Source organism: Diospyros lotus, chromosome 3 (genome assembly GCF_014633365.1).
Source record: "Diospyros lotus cultivar Yz01 chromosome 3, ASM1463336v1, whole genome shotgun sequence".
In the NCBI taxonomy this organism is placed as follows: domain Eukaryota; kingdom Viridiplantae; phylum Streptophyta; class Magnoliopsida; order Ericales; family Ebenaceae; genus Diospyros; species Diospyros lotus.
Window position 1 is genome coordinate 18,814,140 of NC_068340.1, and position 25,161 is coordinate 18,839,300.

Consider the following 25,161-nt stretch of genomic DNA (forward strand, 5'->3'; position numbering starts at 1 on the left):
CCACGTGGCAACTCCTAGGGTTGCCACGTGGTTTTTTCTTCTTTTCGATTTTATTATTTTTTGATAATTTTGGCAGGCATAACAAGTTAGTAAAGAGCCAAGGTAATTAAGTAAGTAGGTAATCGAATCACTATAAAACCCTGGGGTGCTGCATTTTTTCAATTTCTTTTTATCTTTTGATTTAGCTATTTGAGAAAATCTTTAAAAGGGTGAAAGCCTAATTCACCACCCCCTTAAGTTAATTGTGTTTTATAAGAAATTTTTAAATGTCTCGATAGAAACAGTCAACCAGTTTGAAAATCTGTCAACAACTTCTTCACTTCCAATCTTAAACGACTAGTTTTTGCTAGCATTTAATGCTCTCAATGGCTCCAAACAATGGCTAATTAATTCAAGTTCGGGAGAAAACTATAAATACAGCCCAAAGATGCATTGGCGAAGGTTAATCAATTGGTGCAAGTGTCAAAGCTATATCATTCTTTTTCAAGTGCTCATATGTTTTTAAATTTTTCTCTCAAAATGTCACATATAATATTTGTATTATTTTGTTTTAATATTTGTGTGTACATTTGAAAGATCTTGTAACTGAGAGTTTATATCTCTCAAATCATCTCTTTATATATGTTGTTGTACATTTCTTAGCAATATTGCTAAAAGGTCTACTTTGTATAAGTAGGAGATTTTAATTGTCTAGTTAATTGCTAGAAAGCCTAGTTGAAGTCAATTAGAAAATTTTAGTGAATTTCAAAATTCTTAGTGAAAAGTTAAGGTGGCGGACTAATCTGGTTGAGTAGAACCATCATAAAGTCCTTGTGTTAATTTTGTCCTTCGTTTTCAAAAATTTTAAGCTTTACAAGCATTGTTTCATACTTATTGTTCTATTGCATTAAAACCTCTTTTTAAGTAAAAATTTGTAAATCTTAATGCAATTTTTTAAAAACACCCAATTCACCCCATTTGAGTGTGTTGTGACATACTTATACTAACCTAACAATAATATACCAATTGAATAAGACCACATAGTGAACATCCGAGTGAGTCCACATCACTAGTACATCTTACATTTCAATACAAAAGACAAATGTGTTGCTTCAAATTAGACAATTAGTTACAAGAATTGCAACTAATAACAAATCATTAGTTCTCTCTACCATGTGATTTGTTATTAACATCACATTCGACGTGTTTTTCAACTAACAATAACCCACACATTTACTATAAGCATCTTATATTTTATGACATGTGATTCGTCATCTCCTGAATATTAATATTTCATACTAATTAAAATAATAATCCTTTATAGTAATCCATACTCGCTTGATTAAAGTTCCCATCTAAATAAACTAAGAATTAAAAATAATTTAAGACTTCTTGTACTAAAAAATCTTATCAACATATTCTTAATAACTTAAGAATAAAATGTTTAAAAAAAACTCAAAATACTTATTCATACAAAATTAGAGAGTTATAAATAAAAATAAACTGTCATTTTATTAATATTATGTGCATAAACACATCAAAATAGCCTTCTAGATGTTATCTAGATCTAGTATTAAGATGTAACACCAACATAAAATTATAATATAATCTACTTTATTTAAATAATATATAAATATATGTGCATATATTATATAAAAATTCTTAATTAATTTAAATTCAATTATATTATGCAATGAGATTTTTTAAATAGAAAACATTTTTCGTATGACCATGCTACTTGTACACTCAGCCTTACACTTTGAGTTACACCCAAGTGCACAAATGACCAAAATACTCTCACAAAAATTACAAATTTGCTTGCCCTGCCCTTGGTTGTGTCCTCTTTCCTCTCTCTGCCCTTTATTCCACGGTCGCCTGTTGCAATCATCGATCACTGCCTTTCCCTCATCGACTGTCGCGAATCCTTCTTCTCCGTGATGGTTGATGCAAGGCGAGGTGAAGGCAACGAGAGGAAGGTGACAACTAATGATTGTAGCAGGCGACCATGAGAGTAAGGGAAGAGAGGAGAAAATAGACAATCATGGGGAAGAAAAGTACATAATTGATCTCTTGCTCGCGCCCAACATACTTATGTTGCCCGATGCAGGCCACATCCCCACCATCACCCACGTACAACCAACCCCCCTACATTTTTACCCACTCCCCCTCTTGCCCAGTAAAGGCCATCACCCCCCCCCCCCCCCACATACATGCATACATACATATAATTTTATATTTTTAAATATTATTATAAATTATTAATTTTGATTTGTTCAGTTAAAATTATAAATACTTTAATAATTACAATTATAATAATAATAAATAATTTATTTATTTTCTTAATCATAACATAATTTATACATATTTTATATCTTTTTTAGTTGTGTCTGTCAGATAAGAGTGTAACTGAATTGATCAAATTACTTAAAGAGGTCTAACATGATTTAATTTGGGAGGAGCCTAAATAAGAGATCTAATTAGGGAGGGTTTTAAGCCTATTATTGATTGAACTACGTAAGTGTCGAGCAACATAAATGGTTCGATATTTTTAATTTTTTTGATTTTTCAATCTGTTTGATTTGAACATCTATTTGATGGAGTTGATTCGATTTTAGAAAAAAAATGATCTATTCAATCTGAGTAATTTAATCGATTGGATTATACTCCTATCTAACCGTCATAATTAAAAAATATATAAAATCTGTATAAAATCTATTTTGATTAAAAAAGTAAATTAATTATTAATTATAATTATAATTATAATTGCAATTATTAAAGTAACTATAACTTTAATTGAATAAATTAGAATTAATAATTTATTTAGATAATAATATTTAAAAAAATATAAAATTATATGTATATATGCATGCATGTATGTGGGGATGGGGGAATGGGCTGTACTTGGGCGGGGGGGGGGGGGGGGGGGGGGGGCGGTTGATGTGTTCACTGGGGTAGGCGGGGTGTGTTCGAGTGACACGTCCGCGTCAGCATTTCTTATCTTATAAAAATATTTTAATTATTTATGCACCTAGATATTAACTAAAAGTGTTAACCTCAATGTGAAGCATTGTCCTTTTCCATATGGGGTCAACTGCCAACATGGTACGACCTGTAATTAATGGAAGGTGTACAATGAACAGTGATGCGAATCCGGCAGTGCGTGATGATGACCGAGCGCAGCAGCAGCCCGACAATTTATGACCATTCAAATGACCGGACTAGGCAGGCAGTGGGCACCATCCAATTCAGCGTTCAAAAAACCCATTTGGAATATTATTATTATTATTAAAATTAAAACCAAATATGAATTTTGATATATCACTAAAAATTAGTTAGTTATAATATTAGAGAAGTTAAAATTTTATTATAAAACTAAAAAAAATCAAAATATTTATTCTTTAAATATAACATTTTTTTGATAATTCATTCTTCAAACTTTAGTTACCATTAAAAATTACGAACTACCAACGATAACACCTGCTGCACACACCTTACTTGGTAACTTCATTTCAAATATAAACAAACAAATCAATCATTGTACTACATCAAAGTTTACAACCATAGCAAAAACTTAAAATGCATCAAATATATATTTTCCATATCAGTTGCAATATATATAAAATCATTATCATTCCAGACAAACGCACAAATGCTCAAACCTAACTTCAGAAGCAAATTATCAACAACGAGATATATAGATATAGATATAGCTTCCATATAATTAAAATTTACATTCTTAAAATCTTAGGCAAAAAGCCCACCCATTTCGCCTGCTACTAAATATGCCGCAGCCCGTGAAGTGAACTGAATCTTCTGAAGACCCTAAAACCTTAGAAGCCAAAAATTGCAGCTGGAAGATCATCACCAGTCTGCTGCTTTGCATCCAGATTGGAGCACGAAGATTAAGACTGAAAAATATCGCAGCAAAGTTGTTTTCGAAGCCCAAAAATACATTTAAGAGGATCGAGGGAAGTAAAGCAACTGAGTCTGAGCTTAAAGAATGTATTTAAGCTGGAGTGAGGAGGAGGAGGAGGATAACACAAAAGTGCAACAGAAGCACATCTCTCTCTCTCTCAAGCTTCTTTCCTTGTTATCCTGGCATTCCACGATTAAACAGTAATTAGTTACAAGTCTACCCTTTTAACAAACGTAAGATCACCCTACAAACTAGTGCAGCTATATATGTTTGCTGACACAATAAGCATCTTCATTCAACCACCATCCGTATGGCGTTAAAGATAAGGAGGGAGAGAAAAGGGGGGGGGGGGGGGGGGTTGCTGCGGGATACACAGATGCAGCTGAACAGAGAGCCTATTTGATGGAAAAAAAATAAAAAATAAAACTATTTTATCTTAACTTTATGTTATTTTTCTTACCTAAAATGTGTGTTATATCTATTTTACATATTTTGAATCTTTTTCTATAGGAAACAAGTAAAGAAAATTAATTTCAAGAATTTGGCATAAAAGAATATTATATATTAATTTATAATGTTAATTTTAAAATTAATATTATAATATAATCAAAAAATTAATAATAAAACGAGCAATTTGACGTAGCAACAATTGGAGATAGTGAATTGGAAAGCGAGGGTCGCCATGCTTCATATATATATATATATGTGTGTGTGTAATAACATAAAAGAATATTAAAAGAAAGCGATGGAAATAAGCATTGGAGAATTGGGAGGCTAGGAATGTAACACCCGGGATTTTTATAGAATTTGTCTATTTTGAAGAAAATATTATTCCTCGAGGAATCAAGGGGAAACGGGTAAATTTTGGGGCAAAAATATAATTCTTGAAAAATTTGGGGTAAAAGTGTGATTTTCCAAAAGTTTAAAAATCATTCAAAATCATCAATATGATGGTCAATAATTACTTAGAAACCTTTTGAAAGATGGGAAATAAAGTTTTATGGGAAAAATGGGATTCCAAGGGGATCAAAATACAAAATAATTCAAAAAAATGGGCAAAATGTAATTTCTTAAAAACACTTAGTGATCATTTTGGGACAAAGATTGATGCTCATTGGTATAAGAATTATAGGAAAATCCTTGGAATTTTTTTGGAAACGAAAAAATGGTGTTTCGGGAGGGGGGAAATGGAAATTCTAGAAACTTGGGAAGGTAAAAGTATAATTTATGAAAACCTTGTGGCCAGAATAGTAAAAGGGAGCAAAACCAGCCATCATAAAGGCCAAAAATATCAGCAATTGGCTATCCATGAATGTCCAAGTGTCCCCCCAAGTGTCCATGGTGCTGGAAAAATCCAATTGGCCCAAACAATTTACAAAAACAAATGAAATTTGGGGAAGAAATATCAAGCAATAAACCAGTCCAAAAACCACTGAATTTGGGCCAGGTTAAAGGTGTTGGATCTAAGTAATAAGATCATAGTAGTAAGGGGAAGATTCTGAAACAAACGAGGAAGGAATTGGTGTAAAAACGAGGGAGAAACAAAGGTCAGTGGGACTTTCGGCCTTCGCCAGAATCTGGGATGGATCAGCCTGAAAACGAGTAGAAAATGGAGGTTTAAAGCCATAATCTTGTAGAGGATTAAAAGAAGAGTCCATAGGATCAAACGGGAGACAAAATGGAGCTCAAACGAAGAAATTATGGCCATTTTAATAATCGGCCTGAAAATCCGACGATCATACGCAAGGAAGAAGACTGGTATGCGTGTAGAACATGCATCAGCTAAACTTGCATGTGAAAAAGAAAGAGGTGGCGCGTGAGGGTTTGCCCAAGGCTAGAAAATTCTACAAAAATTATAGAAAAATAAAATAAAGGTAATTATGTAAAAATATTGGATACTTACCTTACAAGTTTTATAGCAAAACTAATCTCGATAAACGTGCAAGGTATTATTCCAGACAAGCCATATGGTGAGTGGTTCCTTTTCTATGGTTTCTTACATCATGGACATCTTTGGCTTCATTTGGTATGGTTTGCATATCATATTTTTCGTTTGGCAAGCATATTTCTTTGTATTTGGCATACATCACGAAAACAGGCTAGCTGACACGGGGAACTCATTATGGGTGATGTCAAGCATCATTTGCCGTGGGAAAAGGGTTGTGGGACATAATGAGTTATCAAGGATGATTGCAACATCCTGGCATTACTACCTAAGGACGGATTTTATATTATATTGCATATTGCATCTGCACGCACGATAACGTTTTGGGAACTCTCACTAGATGTAATTATCTAACTTTGGTGTTTTATACCCTTGGGATATTCAACGTCCCATATACCCCAGAGTTAAGTAGGGGAAAGGAAAAGAAGCAGCCGAAGTCTAGTTTATTTTTCTATTATTCATGTACTGCGATCTTGTATAAAGAGAAACTAATGTAACCTTTGACATTTTTTGTTATTTTCATTTATATTAGACGGATATAAGTTTATCTTTATTCCTTTGAGGGTTGTATGTCATACAAGTAGTCATTATGTATAAATCTCTAATGATGCACTGTAGATACAAATGCTATATAAGGAGGCTGCGATGGTACTGAAGGTTTATTTATCAGATATTTGAAATTTATGTTTCACGGTTATTTTTGTATTAAAGATTTGTAGTGAAAATCCTTATTATCTAGCTTTAGCTAGCTATCAGGTTCGATCATTTGCTTCTGTTGGAAAGGATTTCCATAACTCACGTATGTAATATTAGCTTATATTTAACATCATTGTATATTTGAGAAATAAGGCGTTACAAGGGCAATGTGCATATATATATATAATATTAGAGGAAGATTAGAGGGTTGAATAGAAGAACAAAGAAGGCAGTAGCAAGTTGCAAGCAGTTCACGCACAACCTTCTCGCACTTAATAGTAGTAGGCGAATGCGATCCAATCTGTTCGACCCAAATTTGTTCTAAATCTGGGCAAGGAGCATCATCTTCTCCATTCTTCATTCAGATTTTATTTTTATTTTAACTATGTATAGCTAAATTATTTTATTTAGGGTTTGAATGGATTTTAGTTTTGGGATTATGTTATTATTTGTTTAGTTTGATTCAAAAGCTAATTATTATTTGTATGAGAAATTTATATTGTTGTGCTTAATACTTTAAAAGATTGGCCACATTTTAATGATTTAATGATTTATGCATGACTGACTAAAGGATTGTTATAAAATAGATCTATTGGCAAGATAAATCACATGTTAGACTCTAATATCGAGAGATGATTAGTTTATGTGTGAGAATTAAGGAAGCTTAATGAGTCAAATCCCTTTCCAAGATTAAAAGTTTCCAAAGCACTTAATGTTTATTTGTTCTTTTAACATCTGCTCAGAAATCTAATAAAGAATTAATATGACTTGAGAAAACTTATTAATTAATTGAGAAAAATCCACCATTACATGCAAATAATTATAAAATACTATAAGAGTATTTTTAGTTTTGAATCTGGTTGAATGAGAGTTAGTTAGGCAATCAGGTTCCTTGGTCCTATTCTTAAAATTTTGTAATTTTTTTTATTTATTCATCTATTATGAGCTCATATTTTTCTTTTGAGGGAGCCTATAGCACAAGATTAAGGAGGAGCCCAAAAGATTTTTGATCAAATTAATCTTTTAAAATTTAAGTTTTTGTCATCATAAAAAAAGTGGCAAATGTTGAGTCAGCTTGCTTTATTTTATCCCTAAGTTAAGTTTTGATGATTTCCAAAACAGGATATCTTTTAATAATATATACAAAATGTAAACCCTAATTATCTCTGATTAATTTATAAAATATTTTTCATAATATATGTATAATTCAATTGTTATTTTTCATTAAATCTATTTTTTAGATAAATATAATTGTTTTTAAACTAGACCAAGAAATCGACTCTTTCTTTAGAAAGTCAACTCCTGGTTTGTCAAAAGTCAACTTTTGTATAGTCTTAGTCGATTCAGCCGAGAGTCAATTATGCAAAGTTGACCCAATTGAGAGTTGTGTTTTGAAAAGTCGACTCTTGCTTGAAGAAGTTGACTTTTAGTATTGGAAGTCGACTTTCATTCAAATGGAAGTCGATTTTCCAAGTCCAATGTAAAAAATTTGTCCGTTATACAGATCATCCAACAACATCTATATATATATGGGGCTCGATATTGTGGGAAGATTTTGCAATTCTGAATATCAAAAAGCTCACTCAAGCTCTCTCAACAACTTCCAAGCAAATCCAAGACTCTCAAGCTTCATTGTTCATTTATCCAAGAACCTCAAGGCAAAGTGGAGAGGGGCTACTCAAGCCAAATCCAAATATCTCTATCAATGAGGTTAATGCAATAATTTCTACTATTGCCTTGTACATTTGTGTATGTAAATTGTTTCATTTGTGTCCAAGAGTGGACAAACCTTTGTATTCATTTAAGCTATTGTTGTGAATTATTTTGGTTGCTTAGAACCGGTTAAATCTAGGTGTGTAATAATTTTCAAAGTGAGCTAAGCGAAAACCTTGGAGTTGGATTTAGTGGAAACCCAAAAGTGGTTAGGTCTTGGGAGAATGGATTAGGTGTTTGGAATATACCGAACCACAATATATTGTGTGTTATCCATTATTATTTATTTTATTGTAGCGATATATCTTGTGGCTTGCATATCAAACTTATCAAACAATTTCACTTATACATATTTATGCAAGATTAGTTTTCATAAAATCATCTAATAAGGATTTTCACTTCTAAAATAATTGAATTTTTAATCTCTCAATTCACCCCCCTCTTCTTGAGCGACCATACCCTAAGGGACCAATAGCTTGAGAATTAATGATCTATCATAGTCTCTCGATTGTGTATCTATTCCTTTGACCAAAAGAGACATAATGTCTTATATATGCATAAGTGTTAGGGATTTATCGTTGAGCGGAACCATTTGGTGTAAGAGGTGGGAATGCTATCTCTGTAGTGGTGTATGGAGATAGATGTTCGTTGATGGGATCCATTAACCTCCATTGGTTTGAGGAAGAACATCCTATGTAATCCGTGTAAGTGATTGTGATTAGAAATTTCTCGGTTAAGACGAGCATGAGATTGGAAATAGTTCTAATGTCAGATTTGATCTGACATGCTACCTATATCACACATCATACTGGATCTGTCATAGTTACTAAGTTTGTGAGTTTAATCAATCCATGACTCTCACTAGATTGGGATGTTAGTTAGTAAAATGACTATTAGTGCACGATAATTGAGGAGTCTTAATAGGTTTATATGAAGGTAGATTTCACTGCCATTAGAATTGTCTTGAGTCTTGATTAGAGGATACTCAGGATCTTTTAAGGTGCTTTAGAGATTTGGCGAGATCCTCTTAATAAACTGGTCAGATCGATCGACATTAAAGAGTTGATGTGTCCAGATTTTTACATGAATATGAACCCTAAAAAATCATACATATGTCGAGTAATGTAGCAAATTGAGTAATGTAGCAAATTAATGATCCAATGCTATTAATGTATTTCTCGTTGTCGTGATGAAGTGATGTTGGTTGCTATATAATATATGAGACACATGAATCTATGGTTATGTGAGATTGATATTAGATAACAGGGCTTTGGAAGTAATTAGACGGTGCTAATGCCTTGCAGAAGGAATCAGTCGATAGGTTGATGGAGCTTTATAAAAACAAAAAATAAGAAACGCACAACATACGGGAGGAGGCCGAATAATAAATTAGACCAAACTTTAATTTATTGTGTCGGAAGACGCCGTCCGATTGATCTGTCCGAGATTGGCGTCACGGAAGATAATATCGTTGTTCTAATTTTTAATGTAAAAAATATTTAAATAATGAATTCACATCACATCAAAATGATAGCTATCAGTTTTAATGAGTTAACAGTGGATCGGTGACACCTGACAACCGTAGTTAGTACATTGTTCAGCAGTGTAACATAATTACTACAAAATTAATAAAAACTATGGTCCAGCTAATAGGATAGGAGCTAGCCTGCTAGGCTCTTGTCCTATTCCATCCCTTCTGCATATATATATATATATATATATATAGTTTAAATGTCTTTGAGAGGGAATTCACCTAATAACTAAAGAGATAGAACGGTTTTACCATTAAGAAGAAGAAATAGAAAAGATAATGTCAAAGTTTGTGAGATCAAAGATTTTTTTTTCTTAAAATTGTCAAAAATTTCAAGAAGAGAAAGAGATGAATTTAAGTTCGGGAAGCTGATTATTTTGAAAATTATATTCACTTTTAATCTCTAAAAGAGTGTCAATAATCTTATAAAAAAGACTGATAAAAAAGATTTTGAAAGACCTTTAATAGAAAAGTTTCAAGCAAAATACACAATAGAAAATCTCTTTGAGAATTCTATAAAAGATATGTATTATTTATAAAAGTCTTAAATTTAATAAATATTGGAACATCAATAATTCTTATCATAAACTTTCAAAATCCTTTATAAATAGGTAAACTCTCGTTCTAAAAAAATTACGGCTCTAATATTACCTTAAATACTATTTACAATTTTTTTATAAATTCGAGTGTTTGATTTAATTATCAAAATAATCGCGCAAGGATAACCCTCCACCCTCTTATTGTTTTATCTCTTGTTGAATTCAAAATGGTCTAATTAAGGATTCCCCGATTATCAATTTATTCTTGTATCCCATGGATAACAAAAATAATCTTACCTGTCTAAGATAGATAAAACATAAAATTTATATGTATGTAAAATAAAAAAACAAATTATTTAAAATTATGTACAAGTTAGCAGTAAAGTTTTTTTAATTATTAATCATTGTTTTAAGAATTATAGTTAAATTTTAATAAATATATTTTATTTTTAATTTTAAAATAATTTTATTAGTGAATGATAAACATATCATATTTTGTAATATTTTATTAACAAATAAAATTATTTTAAAAATAATAATAATAATAAATTAAAAATACCTTGCCTAATTAATTTTTTTTTTTTTTAAAGTCTAGACCACATCAATTAGAGTAAATTTGGTGAATATTCATCAAAAAGTATTAAAAGAATTATGTGTTTAATATGAAACTAGCTACTTGTCTTCGTTACCGTGTGGTTTGAGGGTGATTCTTTTTTATCTACTTTTAATTTATATTCAAGAAAATATGTAATAACCATATAAGATATTTGAACTTTTCCGTAAAGATAAGCTCCTTGAAGAACCAGTGTTTAATATAGAAGAAGATGCTTTATTCTCCTCAAATATGAAAGAGTCTAGTTGAACCACACCAAGCAATCTTCCAAAACCCTTAAACTTCCTTTACTGCTACCTGAAGACTACAAGGGGATATTTGAGCATGAACCTATATATTGTTCTTTTCAAAAAACAAAGCTCATCACATGAGCAAATTGAGAGAAGGAAGAAAAAGAAGAAAGAGTTGTTGAGAGAATATATAGATTCAAAAGCCAAAAACCAAATTGTCTTATTCTTTAATCTCATTATTTATACATATGCAAAAAGCGAAAGGGATCAGTGAAATTCTAAATTAATTCACTGTTAATCCATGCAGCACGAGAACATGGCAAGTGGTATGGGAGTCCCGAACATTCCACACACAATTTGCTAAACAAAAATTGCCAACAATATTCATTGAGCAATTGGCAAGTTTTAACTTTTCAAAAATAATCGACAATTCATAGAAGGGATAGACAATTTGGTGTTTATTGCTGAATGACCCTTATTCCATTGCAAACAAATCCGTCACCAACTCTTAATAACAATTGAATATTTTATTAACTTTTAATGGCATCAAAAATATAGTACAAGCCCCACACTTCTTATTTTGGTGAGTTTTTAGTGCTTTCTAGGTTTATCGCCAGATAGCAATTTGGAAATATCAAACTTTTATGATATCAATTGAACTTTTCAATATATTCTGAGAATCTCTCAATTTTTGCAAAATATCTTGACGATCTTGAATAACATCTAGCAATATATCAAGATAATATAAATGGCAATTAAGTTAATTTAGAATGAACCTATTTCGTTGACGATTATCATGTAATTCAATCTTTTCATTACTAATGTCATGATTGAGTGAGACCTTTAGGCTGATTAAACTCATTAACTTGATATCAAGTGATAGATTTTAATTAGTTAATGTGATAATATGACACATTTAAAACTCAATTTCAATCAATCATGCCTTAGTCAAAGATTTCTCTTATCATAGATCAACAGAAGATCTCATAAGACGTTCTTCTCATATTGGAGGTAATTGTTGTTTTGCTTTTTATATTATTTTGATGAGAAAATACTTCATGACTTTTGGATTTTCAAAATGAAATATATTTTACATATTGGATTTTTAAATAAGGAAAATCCCATGTGTTGCTTTTGAGGTAAATTATTGTTTCAAATAAATGACAATTTTTTCATATTGGAAAACACCATTTTTCCATTTAAGAAACATGTCTTTGAAATTAAATGAATATGTATATGAAGTACATTATGAATTCTTTTAAAATCACAAATCATTTAAAAACTAAGCAAAAATTGTTAACTGTTTCATCCTATCTGTCGACCGTTTTATGCCTTAGTCATATAGGTTGAATATATAAATAGAATTGTCGACTTAAATGTGAAAATAGTCTATCGTTTCTGGTCTTTGAGCAAGATCAATTGGCAGTTCTTATAAACTGTCGAAGGGGAATTTTCATGCTCTTAGTTGTTTGTATGAAATGTCAAAACCTACCAAAAGCCATTATATAGTGTTGATTTTTTCTCAAAACTGTCAACTAGTTGTAAAAATTGTCGACCATTTGCCAAAAGAAATTGTCAACTAGTTGTTAAATATGATTACCTTTTCAATCAAATAAAATACATTTGTAATCAAGTAAGTCAATTCTGCTTAGTATATAATCGATTATAAGCTAATATGAGTTCAAATAAATATAAGATTGTACTCGACTAAATTTTGTAATCGAGTAAATATCTAAAGGTACTCGAGTAAATCTGAATTGTAATTGAGTATTTATTCTCTAGTGATTTGTCAAATCTCTAGAACTTTAATGTAATAGAGTATTCAAAATAGTAAACAAGTAAGCATCTAAGACTAATCGACTAAACTTCAATTGTAATCAAGTATTTATTCTCCAGTAACTTGTTAAGTTTTTAGAACTTTGATGTAATTGAGTAAAAAATAGATCATAATTGACTAAGTTTAGCATTTCAATCTAGTATGTTTTACATGTTTTGTCGCAAAATTTTAATCGAGTAAATCCAAATAATAGTCAAATACAAATTATGTAAACTTGAGTATTTATAAAACTTATTCGAGTATATTTTGTAATCGAGTAATATTTAACAGTTTTTGGATTTATAACTGTTACAGAGCATTTAATACGCGTAGTTTCTACTTTTCAAAGCATGATCAGATCATTAAATGCTGATGGATTTTTTCAAACAATTTGTACATTAAAAATTTTGTTCTAACTTCTTTGTGAGATTGTTTAGAGACAAAATATGACAGTTACCCAGAAGTCATTTATTCAAGTATATTTTAATAGATGCATTAAAGAAAATAACAAGAACACTATAAAAGGATATGGAGTGTGAAGAAGCAAGGTATTGATGCATAATTGATGCAATAAAGAAAACCCAAGAACTCAAAGCTTTCAAGTGTGCTTCATTGCTTCACATCCTTCAAAAGAGAAGAGACATTGTGCTTACAAAGAGAAGTGATTGTATTCTAGTATCATATATACCTTCTCCTGTATCTTTTATTCACACCTTCTTGTGAAAGTTGCAAAGGTTAAACCTGATCTTTGTAATAGGCATATGTTGTGGCTAAGCCTATTGTAAAAGCTATCCAAGTAAGTTTGGTTGGCTAAAGCATTAGCAAGGAGCCAAGGTAATAAAGTAAGCAAGTAATCGAATCACTTTAAAATCCTGAGGTGCTGCATTTTTTCAATTTCTTTTTATCTTTTGATTTAGCTATTTGAGAAAATCTTTAAAAGGGTGAGAGCTTAATTCACCACCCCCTTAAGTTAATTGTGTTTTACAAGAAATTTTTAAATGGCTCGATGGAAACAGTCGATCGATTTGAAAATCTGTCAACAACTTCTTCACTGTCAATCTTAAACGACTAGTTTTTGCTAGCATTTAATACTCTCAATGGCTAATTAATTCAAACTCAGGAGAAAACTATAAATACAGCCCAAAGATGCATTGACGAAGGTTAATCAACTAGTGCAAGTGTCAAAGCTATATCATTCTTCTTCAAGTGCTCATATGTTTTTAAATTTTTCTCTAAAAGGCTACATATAATATTTGTATTATTCTATTTTAACCTTTGTGTGTACATTTGAGAGATCTTGTAACTGAGAGTTTATATCTCTCAAATCATCTCTTTGTATTTGTGGTTGTACATTTCTTAGCAATATTGCTAAAAGGTCTACTTTGTATAAGTAGGAGATTTTAATTGTTTAGTTAATTGCTAGAAAGCCTACTTGAGTTCAATTAGAAGGTTTTAGTGAATTTCAAAATTCTTAGTGAAAAGTTAAGATAGTGGACGAGTCTTGGTTGAGTAGAACCATCATAAATTCCTTGTGTTAATTTTGTTCTCTATTTTCAAACTTTTTAAGCTTTACAAACACTATTTCATACTTATTGTTCTATTGCATTAAAACCTCTTTTTAAGTAAAAATTTATAAATCTTAATGCAATTTTTTAAAAACACACAATTCACCTCGTTTGAGTGTGTTGTGACATACTTATACTAACCTAACAATAATATATGCTATTTGACAAGTATCTTCCTCTATATACCAATTGAATAAGACCGCATAGTGAACATTCGGGTGAGTCCACATCACTAGTAAATCTTACACCTCAATACAAAAGACAAACGTGTTGCTTCAAATTAGACAATTAGTTACAAGAATTGCAACTAATAACTAATCGTTAGTTCTCTCTACCATGTGATTTGTTATTAACATCACATTCGATGTGTTATTCAACTAACAATAACCCACATATTTACTATGAGCATCTTATATTTATAGCATGCGATTCACCACCTCCTAATTATTAATATTTCATACTAATCAAAGTAATAATCCTTTGTAGTAATCCATACTTGCTTGATTAAAGTTCCCATCTAAATAAACTAAGAATTAAAAATAATTTAAGACTTCTTGTAAGCAAAAATCTTAGTTCTCTTTGCCATGTGATTTGTTATTAACATCACATTCAATACATTGTTCAACCAACAACAACTCACACATTTTCTATAAGCATCTTATGTTTTATAACATATGATTCACCACCCCCTAATTATTAATATTTCATTCTAATCAAAGTAATAATTGTTTGTGCTAATCCATACTCACTTGATTAAAGTTCTTATTCAAAGAAACTAAGAATTAGAAATAATTTAAGACTTCTTGTACTAAAAATCTTATCTACATATTCTTAATAACTTAAGAATAAGATATTTAACAAAAACTCAAAATACTTATTCATACAAAATTAGAGAGTTATAAATAAAAATAAGCTTCCATTTTATTAATATTATGTGCAAAAACACATCAAAATAGCCTTCTAGATGTTATCTAGATCTAGTATTAAGATGTATCACTAACATAAATTTATAATATAATCTACTTTATTTAAATAATATATAAATATATGTGCATATATTATATAAAAATTATTAATTAATTTAAATTCAATTATGTTATACAATGAGATTTTTTAAATAGAAAACATTTTCCATATGACCATGCTACTTGTACAGTGACCCTACACTTTGAGTTACATTCAGGTGCACAAATGACCAAAATACCCTTACAAAAATTACAAATTTGCTTCCCCTGCCCTTGGTTGTGTCCTCTTTCCTCTCTCTCCCCTTTTTTCCATAGCCGCCAGTTGCAATCGCCGATCACCACCTTTCCCTCGTCGACCGTCGCGAATCTTTCTTCTCCGTGATAGTTGGTGCGAGGTAAGGTGAAGGCAACGAAAGGAAGGCGACAACTGACGATTGTAGTAGGCGACCATGAGAAGAAAGGAAGAGAGAAAAGAAAATAGACAATCATGGGGAATGAAAGTACAGAATTGATCTCCTGCCCGCGTCGAGCATTCTTATGTTGCCCGACATGGGCCCCATCCCCACCATCACCCATGAACAACCAACCCCCATTTCATTTTCACCCACTCCCCCCTTCCGCCCAGTACAGACCATCCTTCCCCCCCTCCCATACATACATGCATCCATATATATAATTTTATATTTTTTAAATATTATTATAAATTACTATCTAAATAAATTATTAATTCTGATTTGTTCAGTTAAAATTATAATTATTTTCATAATTACAATTATAACAATAATAAATAATTTATTTATACATATTTTATGTCCTTTTTAGTTGTGTTTGTCAAATAAGAGTGTAACTGAATCGATTAAATTACTTAGAGGAGTTTGACATGATTTAATTTGGGAGGTGCCGAAATAAGGGATCTAATTAGAGAGGGAGAGTTTTAAGCCTGTTATTGATTGAACTACGTAAGTGTCAAACAACATAAATGGTTCGATATTTTTAATTTTTTTGATTTTTCAATCTGTTTGATTTGAGCATCTATTCGATTGAGTTGATTCGATTTTAGAAAAATAATAATTTATTCAATTTGAGTAATTTGATCGATTGAATTATATTCCTACCTAACAGACACAATTAAAAAATATATAAAATATGTATAAATTCTGTTTTGATTAAAAAAGTAAATAAATTATTAATTATTATTATAATTATAATTATAATAATATTTAAAAAAATATAAAATTATATGTATATGTGCATGCATGTATGTGGGGATGGGGGAATGGGCTGTACCGTACATAAATGTATGTATGTGGGGATGGCCTGTACTTGGGTGGGGGGGTAGGCGGGGGTGTGTTCGAGTGACACGTCCGCGTCAGCATTTCTTATCTCATAAAAATATTTTAATTACTTATGCACCTAGATATTACCTAAAAGTGTTAACCTCAATGTGAAGCATTTTCCTTTTCCACATGGGGGTCTCAAACAGCAAACGTGGTACGACCTGTAATTAATGGAAGGTGTACAATGAACACTGATGCGAATCCGGCAGTGCGTGATGATGACCGATCGCAGCAGGAGCCCGACAATTTATGACCATTCAAATGACCGGACTAGGCAGGCAGTGGGCACCATCCAATTCAGCGTTCAAAAAACCCATTTGGAATATTATTATTATTATTAAAATTAAAACCAATTATGAATTTTGATATATCACTAAAAATTAGTTAGTTATATTATTAGAGAAGTTAAAATTTTATTATAAAACTAAAAAAAATCAAAATATTTATTCTTTAAATATAACATTTTTTTGATAATTCATTCTTCAAACTTTAGTTACCATTAAAAACAATCATTATATATAAAATGATTGTTTTTAATGGTAACTAAACAAACTTTAGTTACCATTATTTTTAGATAATCATTATTTTCCATCAAACAAACTTTAGTTACCATTACAATCATAGCAAAAACTTAAATTCAATTCAATGCAACGACTATATATTTTCCATATCAGTTGCAATATATATAAAATCATTATCATTCCAGACAAACGCACAAATGCTCAAACCTAACTTCAGAAGCAAATTATCAACAACGAGATATATAGATATAGATATAGCTTCCATATAATTAAAATTTACATTCTTAAAATCTTAGGCAAAAAGCCCACCCATTTCGCCTGCTACTAAATATGCCGCAGCCCGTGAAGTGAACTGAATCTTCTGAAGACCCTAAAACCTTAGAAGCCAAAAATTGCAGCTGGAAGATCATCACCAGTCTGCTGCTTTGCATCCAGATTGGAGCACGAAGATTAAGACTGAAAAATATCGCAGCAAAGTTGTTTTCGAAGCCCAAAAATACATTTAAGAGGATCGAGGGAAGTAAAGCAACTGAGTCTGAGCTTAAAGAATGTATTTAAGCTGGAGTGAGGAGGAGGAGGAGGATAACACAAAAGTGCAACAGAAGCACATCTCTCTCTCTCTCAAGCTTCTTTCCTTGTTATCCTGGCATTCCACGATTAAACAGTAATTAGTTACAAGTCTACCCTTTTAACAAACGTAAGATCACCCTACAAACTAGTGCAGCTATATATGTTTGCTGACACAATAAGCATCTTCATTCAACCACCATCCGTATGGCGTTAAAGATAAGGAGGGAGAGAAAAGGGGGGGGGGGGGGTTGCTGCGGGATACACAGATGCAGCTGAACAGAGAGCCTATTTGATGGAAAAAAAATAAATAAATAAAAACTAGGAAATTACAGGTGCTTAAAGGCTGGAGGATTGAGTTCATATTAGGGCCTGTTGAACATCTAAAGAAACTCGAATTAAACTCTTGAATCCGCACCTGAAACAGTATATTCCGAGGGCTGTCGTTATTTCATGAATCACTGAAATGGCAAAATATAGATAAAGAGCAGCTGAAACCCAAAAAAGAAAAAAGTTATTTAATGTTCCAAACTCTTATTTTTTTTATTCTGGACCACGAGAGTTTGGTAACCACAAAAATGACAAATAACATCAAGCACCATTTAATTTATCATTATCCATGAAAAAGAAAATAGCCTGAAAACAAGAATTAAATGAAAAACAGAAAATGTGGGCAGTATTGCTATTAAAGAAAAAGTTGAAAGTAACCGATGTATAAACCTGGAACTGAAATGATACTGACGTTTCATAATCAGTGTACAATGTTAATAAAGAAGAAGACCGATAATGGCAACTGGAGCTTTACTACATCAGGAGGACAGCTCTATAATGCAAAAAAATAAAAATAAAAAAAGGAAAAGGAAAGGAAAGAAAGGTAAAAGGCACTGCACCTGTGTATGCACAATACAACAGTAGAACCCATCTCTCATCAACTAAAGGGATTCTGCCAAAAATGAAAAAATTTCAGGGTCCATCTAATGGCATGCCAAATGTTGGCCGAGCAATTACCAATTTCTATCAGGATAGATCAAGGGAATTGACATTCAACTAAAATTGTTGCCAACAAGCAAAGATATGATATACCCATCATTCAATCTGGCAGTAAGAGCATTTGCAATGGCCAAAGGGAGATATAGCAAAGACTGCAAAAGAGGTACAAGTCAGGTAAATCTTGGGACTCTTATTCCTAGAGAGGATGATAAAACAGGGACTGTCAAAAAGTAATCCAGCAACAAAAAGAAAACAAAAATTCACAACCTAAATCTTTATGTACCATTCGTTTTCCCACGTTAAACACACCATGTCAATTCCTGACATGGGCCTGATTTATGGGCCATTATTATTTATTTCAGTTATGACAACTGAGACACACTGACACCAGGTAATCAATATGAAACACAGATTCCAAGTTTGGAGATAAAAACATGGGATTCAAAGATACCAAAAAAAAAAAAAAATTATGTGAGTTTATATTAGAGTTATTTGACTAGTACTAAAATCTAAATTTGTTTATGAACAAGACATTCTAAAATTAATAATTAGAACTTTGTGACACACTTTGTATTTCTGGATTAGCTAACAAGAAACAAGGACTTTGCATTGCACGCCAATAACTACAATATGTAGTCTAACTAATTTTTTAAAGCAAAAAGAATGAATAAATATATCTACAATGTCAACTATGATGAGAAATCATCTTCTTTTTTTTTGATAACCAAAAAATAATCTTTTTATTAAGTTAAAGGATTATTAATTTTTTGTATATGTACATATATATTATCATGTCCCTACATGTTGTATCACGGCTTTTTTGGAACATTGTCATGTTTGCGCAACCATTTTGTGCCAAACACATCTCCTACCTTGCCATATGCATATTGTTATATTTTTCAAACCATAAGGCCAACATTTAGGGGAAAAATATAGTAGTAGTACTACTTCCTCACACTCAACTCCATCTAGTACACAGAGCCAATAGTTTTGACATCTGTAACTACCTCTATCTCTTATTTAATTTAACTCTTAACATGATGTAATACATATATATATATATATCTTCATCATAGATATACATGAAGTATATATTGTCATGAGGCATATCTTGTATCATGTATCTTAATATAGCCATTGTTTTCTTTTTAGTTATGGGTAATACGTCTTGTTACAGGCTGCTGACCAGACCTAGGCAAATTCTGGGGCAAATAAAGGGACAGCACAATCAAATGAAGGTGTGAAAGAAGCAGACTAAGGTCCGTCCTGTACACAATCAAATGAAGGTGTAACAGGCTGCTGACCAGACCTAGGCAAATTCTGGGGCAAATAAAGGGACAGCACAATCAAATGAAGGTGTGAAAGAAGCAGACTAAGGTCCGTCCTGTACACAATTCAGCCACCCTACTTAGGTAAGAAATTGGAATGTGGGTTAATTAAATAAAACCGGAAAGATTATTGACCTGAAATCAAAATTGATTGGACCACTAACCTTATGAGGTAGTCACAGGGAAACTCTATCAAAATCCTATACCAAATACCTCTACATGGCAAAGCAACAAAAATAGTTTTCACAATTAGGGACATATCGACTACTGTGTGTTGAACTCTTGATTTTGATGCTTATCCCAAAACATGTGCTTTAGAATAATAAACATATGCTTAAAGATAAAATTTGAAAACAGTGCTAATTGAGTAACATACTTATTTAATTGATTAACAAAATCATTACTCAGGTACAACTTTGTATTAGTCGAGTAATTATCTTAGGAAAATTCACTTTAAACTAACATCCAAACATTACTCAAGTAATGAATATTAATTAGTCTGAGTGAAATACACTGAAAACACAATACTAAAAGATTTAATTGACTAAGAGTTATTTCAGTCAAGTATTATTTGTGTTAGTCGAGTATTACTTCTTGACTTAAAAATTTAATTAATTAAGAGTTATTTGTTAATCAAGTAATATCTTTCTTAGTCGAGTAACATATTTGAATAATCAAGTAACATTTTTAAGCAATAACGTACTCAAAATTTTAAGTGACTAAGAGCTATTTGTTAATTGAGTAACATATTCATATAATCGAATGACATTCTTAGAGCAGTAAGGTAGTTAAAAAAAGAAGTTAATCAACTAAGAGATGTTTTTTAATCAAGTATTATTTCCTTTAGTCAAGTAACCAAAATGAGTAGTCGAGCAATGACATATCTACCTAATAATGTTAATCAAGTAAGATTATTCAGTAGTCGACTAATAAATAACTTAATTGACTAAATGCTAAAACCACTCAAGTCACACTTAACTTTACTCGACTAACAGTCTCAAAAATTTGAAAAATATAGCTGTTGGACAGTATTAAACCCGACTGTTATTCATTTTCAGACAATCAAATCTTGATTAAATGTTGTCTGAACATTCTTTCATTAAAATTATCTATATTTGAGCTTCGACATTTATACTAACTGTTCGCATGGACAAGAAAAGGAATGTTCTTAGCAGGTTTTCAGGTTTAAAAGCTTTATCCACTGTATAAACTGCAAAATGCATTAAAGAAGGAATGTGTCAGGAACCCGAGCCAAACTGTAATTCCTTTGATGAGAGAATTGAAAGAGGGAGAAATAGAGAAAAAAATGGGGAAGAATCAAACTGATTAAGAGTGAGAACTGACTCCTGCAAAAATAAATTACACTGCTGTAAAAATAAATTAATTAATTGTCCTGGTCATGATAAAATGCTATAAATATCAGGAACATCAGGATAATAAGAAGAGATTTTTGCTAATCCAAAAACATATAGTGAAGTCTTGATCATAAAGCTCAATAGTTCTTTTAAGCTACACTCTTGTTTTCTGTTTCAGAGAATTAGACCTTACCCTTATTCTCTGAGCTCGACTAAGAAGCCTACTTTCATATAGCGTGCAAAATATCAAATAGCTTCGCTAAGTGTTTACTTTGAAATATTTATTATTCTTCTTGTTGAAGGTTAAGTGCTTGTTTCTCAAAAAGCACAAATTGTAAAGGTTCCAGCTTTATCCTGATAAAAGTTGTGTAAATGTTATAACTTAGCCTGCAAAAGTTACTAATAGTAAGTTGATTAAAATCCTTACCAAAGTGTTAAGGTAGTGGAGTAGGCAGTTAGGGCTGAACCACTCTAAAAACTTGTGTTCTACATTCTTATCTTCTTTACATTAAAGTAATTTTTTTTTGGGTGAACTTAATACAACCTGCCCTTTCCCCCCAAGCTAATCAATCTTTCACTGTGCCTACAAAAAAGCCAGTCTTATTGATCTCTATAGTAAATTTTACCTGAATAAAACTAATGAAGATCATAAAGAAAAATATTTTTTGGGAAACAAAATTTCAGTATAAAAATAAATACTAATATTTTTTATTAAGTTCTTTATTTTAATTTGTTTTCTAGTTTCTTTTAATTCTTTTATGTCCTAGAATCCTAATTAGATTATAATTACCTTTATTAACTTAATTGCCAAGGAATCCTAGTGTCACGACCCCTAGAATTAGGAAGTTATTTTAAGTTGTATTGTTCTTTATTAACTTAAAAGCCAGTCGTATTGTTCTTTATTTTAAGTTGTTATATCTTCATTTAGTTGTTATTTACAATTATGTTCTAGGAACAGTTAAGTATTAGACATGGAGCAGTGGGGAGGTCATGAAATTGATTTAGGAGCAATTAGTGGTAATGGAGAAGTGCTAACTACCTTGTAGAATCTGTGGATAGCTTATAAATAAAGCTAAACCCACACTGTCGAGAAATTATCAAGAAGATTATTGAAGTCTCTCTATTCTCCCTCAATTCTGTCTATTTTATCTGCCATTTCTCCTAATTTCTCCCTCATTTCTGTCAAAATTTCCCCTCATTTTTGTCTGATTCTCCCTATCATTTTGTCTGTTCTCCCACATTTCTGTCAGTTTTCTCCCTCAATTCCAATTTTATCTTCAGAGGAAACATCAAGTTAGGGCTAGGTCTTGACATTTGGTATCAGAGCAACGGTTTCACAACCTTAGATCTATGGATAGATTTGAAAGGAAATTGGATGAACTCATGATCATGATGGCCAAACAGCATTAGGTTAGTCTCTCAGCGGAATTACTATCTAGGGAATATTCTGATCCTATTACTCAAAGAAAGGTCCAGGATGTTTAGAAAGTAGATCTAAAGGAATAACTTGATTCCTTGAAAAAAAAAGGTTCTGAAGAAGATGCTCAAGATGACTACCTCAGAAAGATCATGAGCTGATTGATTCAAACAATAAATCATCAAGATTGAAAGAGGTTAACGGAGAATATCTTGAGATTGAGAAAGAGACGAATGGTTCTGAAAACAGAAGTCCTAAAAATACTGTTTCTTTGCCTTTGGCTCTGGAGAAGACTGAAGAGTCCATAACTTTGGTTAAATTAGGTATCAAGAAGGTTAAGACCATTCCAGGAGGAGAATATCTTACTGCTATTATGAATGTTTTTTATCCTGAATAATATGACAATCTTGCTGCCATTTTAGATGGTGTAGATCAGTTTCTAGTGATGGTTTTAGCAGATGCAAGTTGTTGGAGATCAAGATTAAGTAGAAGAAGCTGAGATAAGAAGCATTCGAATAGAAGGATAATTTGCTAATTATCAGGTTATCAAGAAGTGAAAAAATAGAAGATAAAGAAGATGAGTTCAACTTAAAATATTGTATACTATTTATTTGTAAATTAGTAGCTTGGTTAGATATTGTATTGTTTATCTCTAGGAGTAAAAGTCGTAGGTCATGAGCTGTATTTATATGGTGTTCGATCAATGCAAACATGGAGCTTTGACTGATTTCATTCTTCCTCAAATATACAGTTGTTTATTTTTCTGTTCATGGTATCAAAGCTAGGTTCTTTCTAGTTGAGACTTCCGATATTATGGCTTCTTCTAATCCCCATAATGCAGTTCATACAACTGCAGAATCCTCTTTTGTCCCAAACTCTCAACTAGGAGCAAACCTAGCCCCTGCAATCCCGGTTACCTCTTTATCAGCCGACAACCATACCCTCCAGATTACTCAACACCGATTGAATGGAAGGAATTTTCGAGAATGGTACCAGTCCGTTATGCTAGTTATCAAAGGCAAGGGGAAATTTAGCTACCTATCAGGAGATGTACTCACTCCAGCGAAGGATACAGCCGATTACCAAAGATGGGAGGCAGAAAACTCTATCATCATGGCCTAGCTTGTTAATTCGATGGAACCCAAAATTGGCCGGACATACCTCTTTGATGGAACCCAAAGAGGTATGGGATGTGGTTCAAGAAATTTCTTCTGATCTTGAAAACACAACTCAGTGTTTTGAGATTAGATCAGCCATTAGAAACACTAAGCAAGGTATTCTTGGTGTCACTGATTACTATAACACCTTGATGGAGTTATGGTAAGAGATGGATCTTTTCTATGATCCAAAGTGGGATTGCTCCACAGATAGTTTGAAATACAGCAAGATGCTGGAAAAAAGAGGATATTTGATTTCCTCCAAGGCCTAAATGTTGATCTAGATGAGGTTAGAGGCCAGCTTCTTGGTGCTAAACCTCTCCCATCACTACGAGAAGTGTTTGCTGAGGTGAGAAGAGATGAGAGCAGCAAACGTGTTATGCTTCAGAATATGGTTGATTCAAATACAACTTCTGCACTTACCACAACAAAAAGGGAGGAGTCTTCTAGAGAAAAACAATGGTGTGACCATTGTAATAGACCCTACCACACTAGGGATACTTGCTGGAAGTTGCATGGGAAGCTAGCAAACTGGAAACCGAAGGGCAAGTCTGAAAGACAAAAACCAGCCTATATCTCAGCTGCTACCCCTACTGCTAATGAAGGTATCAACTTAAATCTAACCACTGAACAAGTGGATTTTTTGCAGAAACTTTTAAGTAACTCACACAATACAAAGGAGTCCAAGGCACCAGCCACTAACCCCATCGCATCCGTTGCTCAAAAAGGTAACTTACTATGCTCTTTAGTAACTAAGAGAGTTAAGGGAAGGGGCTGGGTTGTAGACACAAGTGCATCAGATCATATGATTGGGTCTACAACCACCTTTGATAAATTTCATATCAGTAATAAGGAGCTAAAGATGTTAATGGCAGACGGCACTATGACTTCTGTTAGGGGTAAAGGGGACATACACGTATCTGGTTTGCAATTAAAATCTACTCTCTATATGCCTAATTTGAAGTGCAACTTCTGTCAGTT

General features: G+C 31.9%; 1 protein-coding gene across 6 annotated transcripts in view; it reads right to left on the reverse strand.

Moving 5' to 3' along the window:
- Positions 1-3,567: 3,567 nt before the first annotated feature.
- Positions 3,568-25,161, reverse strand: part of LOC127796762 (choline/ethanolaminephosphotransferase 1-like) — a 38,994-nt gene continuing 17,400 nt past the window's right edge. Inside the window, exons 13-17 of one of the 6 annotated variants that reach the window (XR_008022093.1) lie at positions 19,017-19,075; positions 18,824-18,876; positions 18,267-18,424; positions 17,936-18,009; positions 3,568-3,997 (exon numbers count right to left, since the gene is read on the reverse strand). Coding sequence is in view for 4 of the 6 variants with exons in the window: in XM_052329133.1 (XP_052185093.1) it covers positions 18,294-18,424; positions 18,824-18,876; positions 19,017-19,075 (243 nt within the window). In the remaining 2 variants the exon portion in view is untranslated. Of the gene's footprint in view, positions 4,075-17,481; positions 18,010-18,266; positions 18,425-18,823; positions 18,877-19,016; positions 19,076-25,161 lie in introns of those variants that run through there. The other 5 variants (XR_008022094.1, XM_052329133.1, XM_052329134.1 and 2 more) reach the window with 5 other exon arrangements.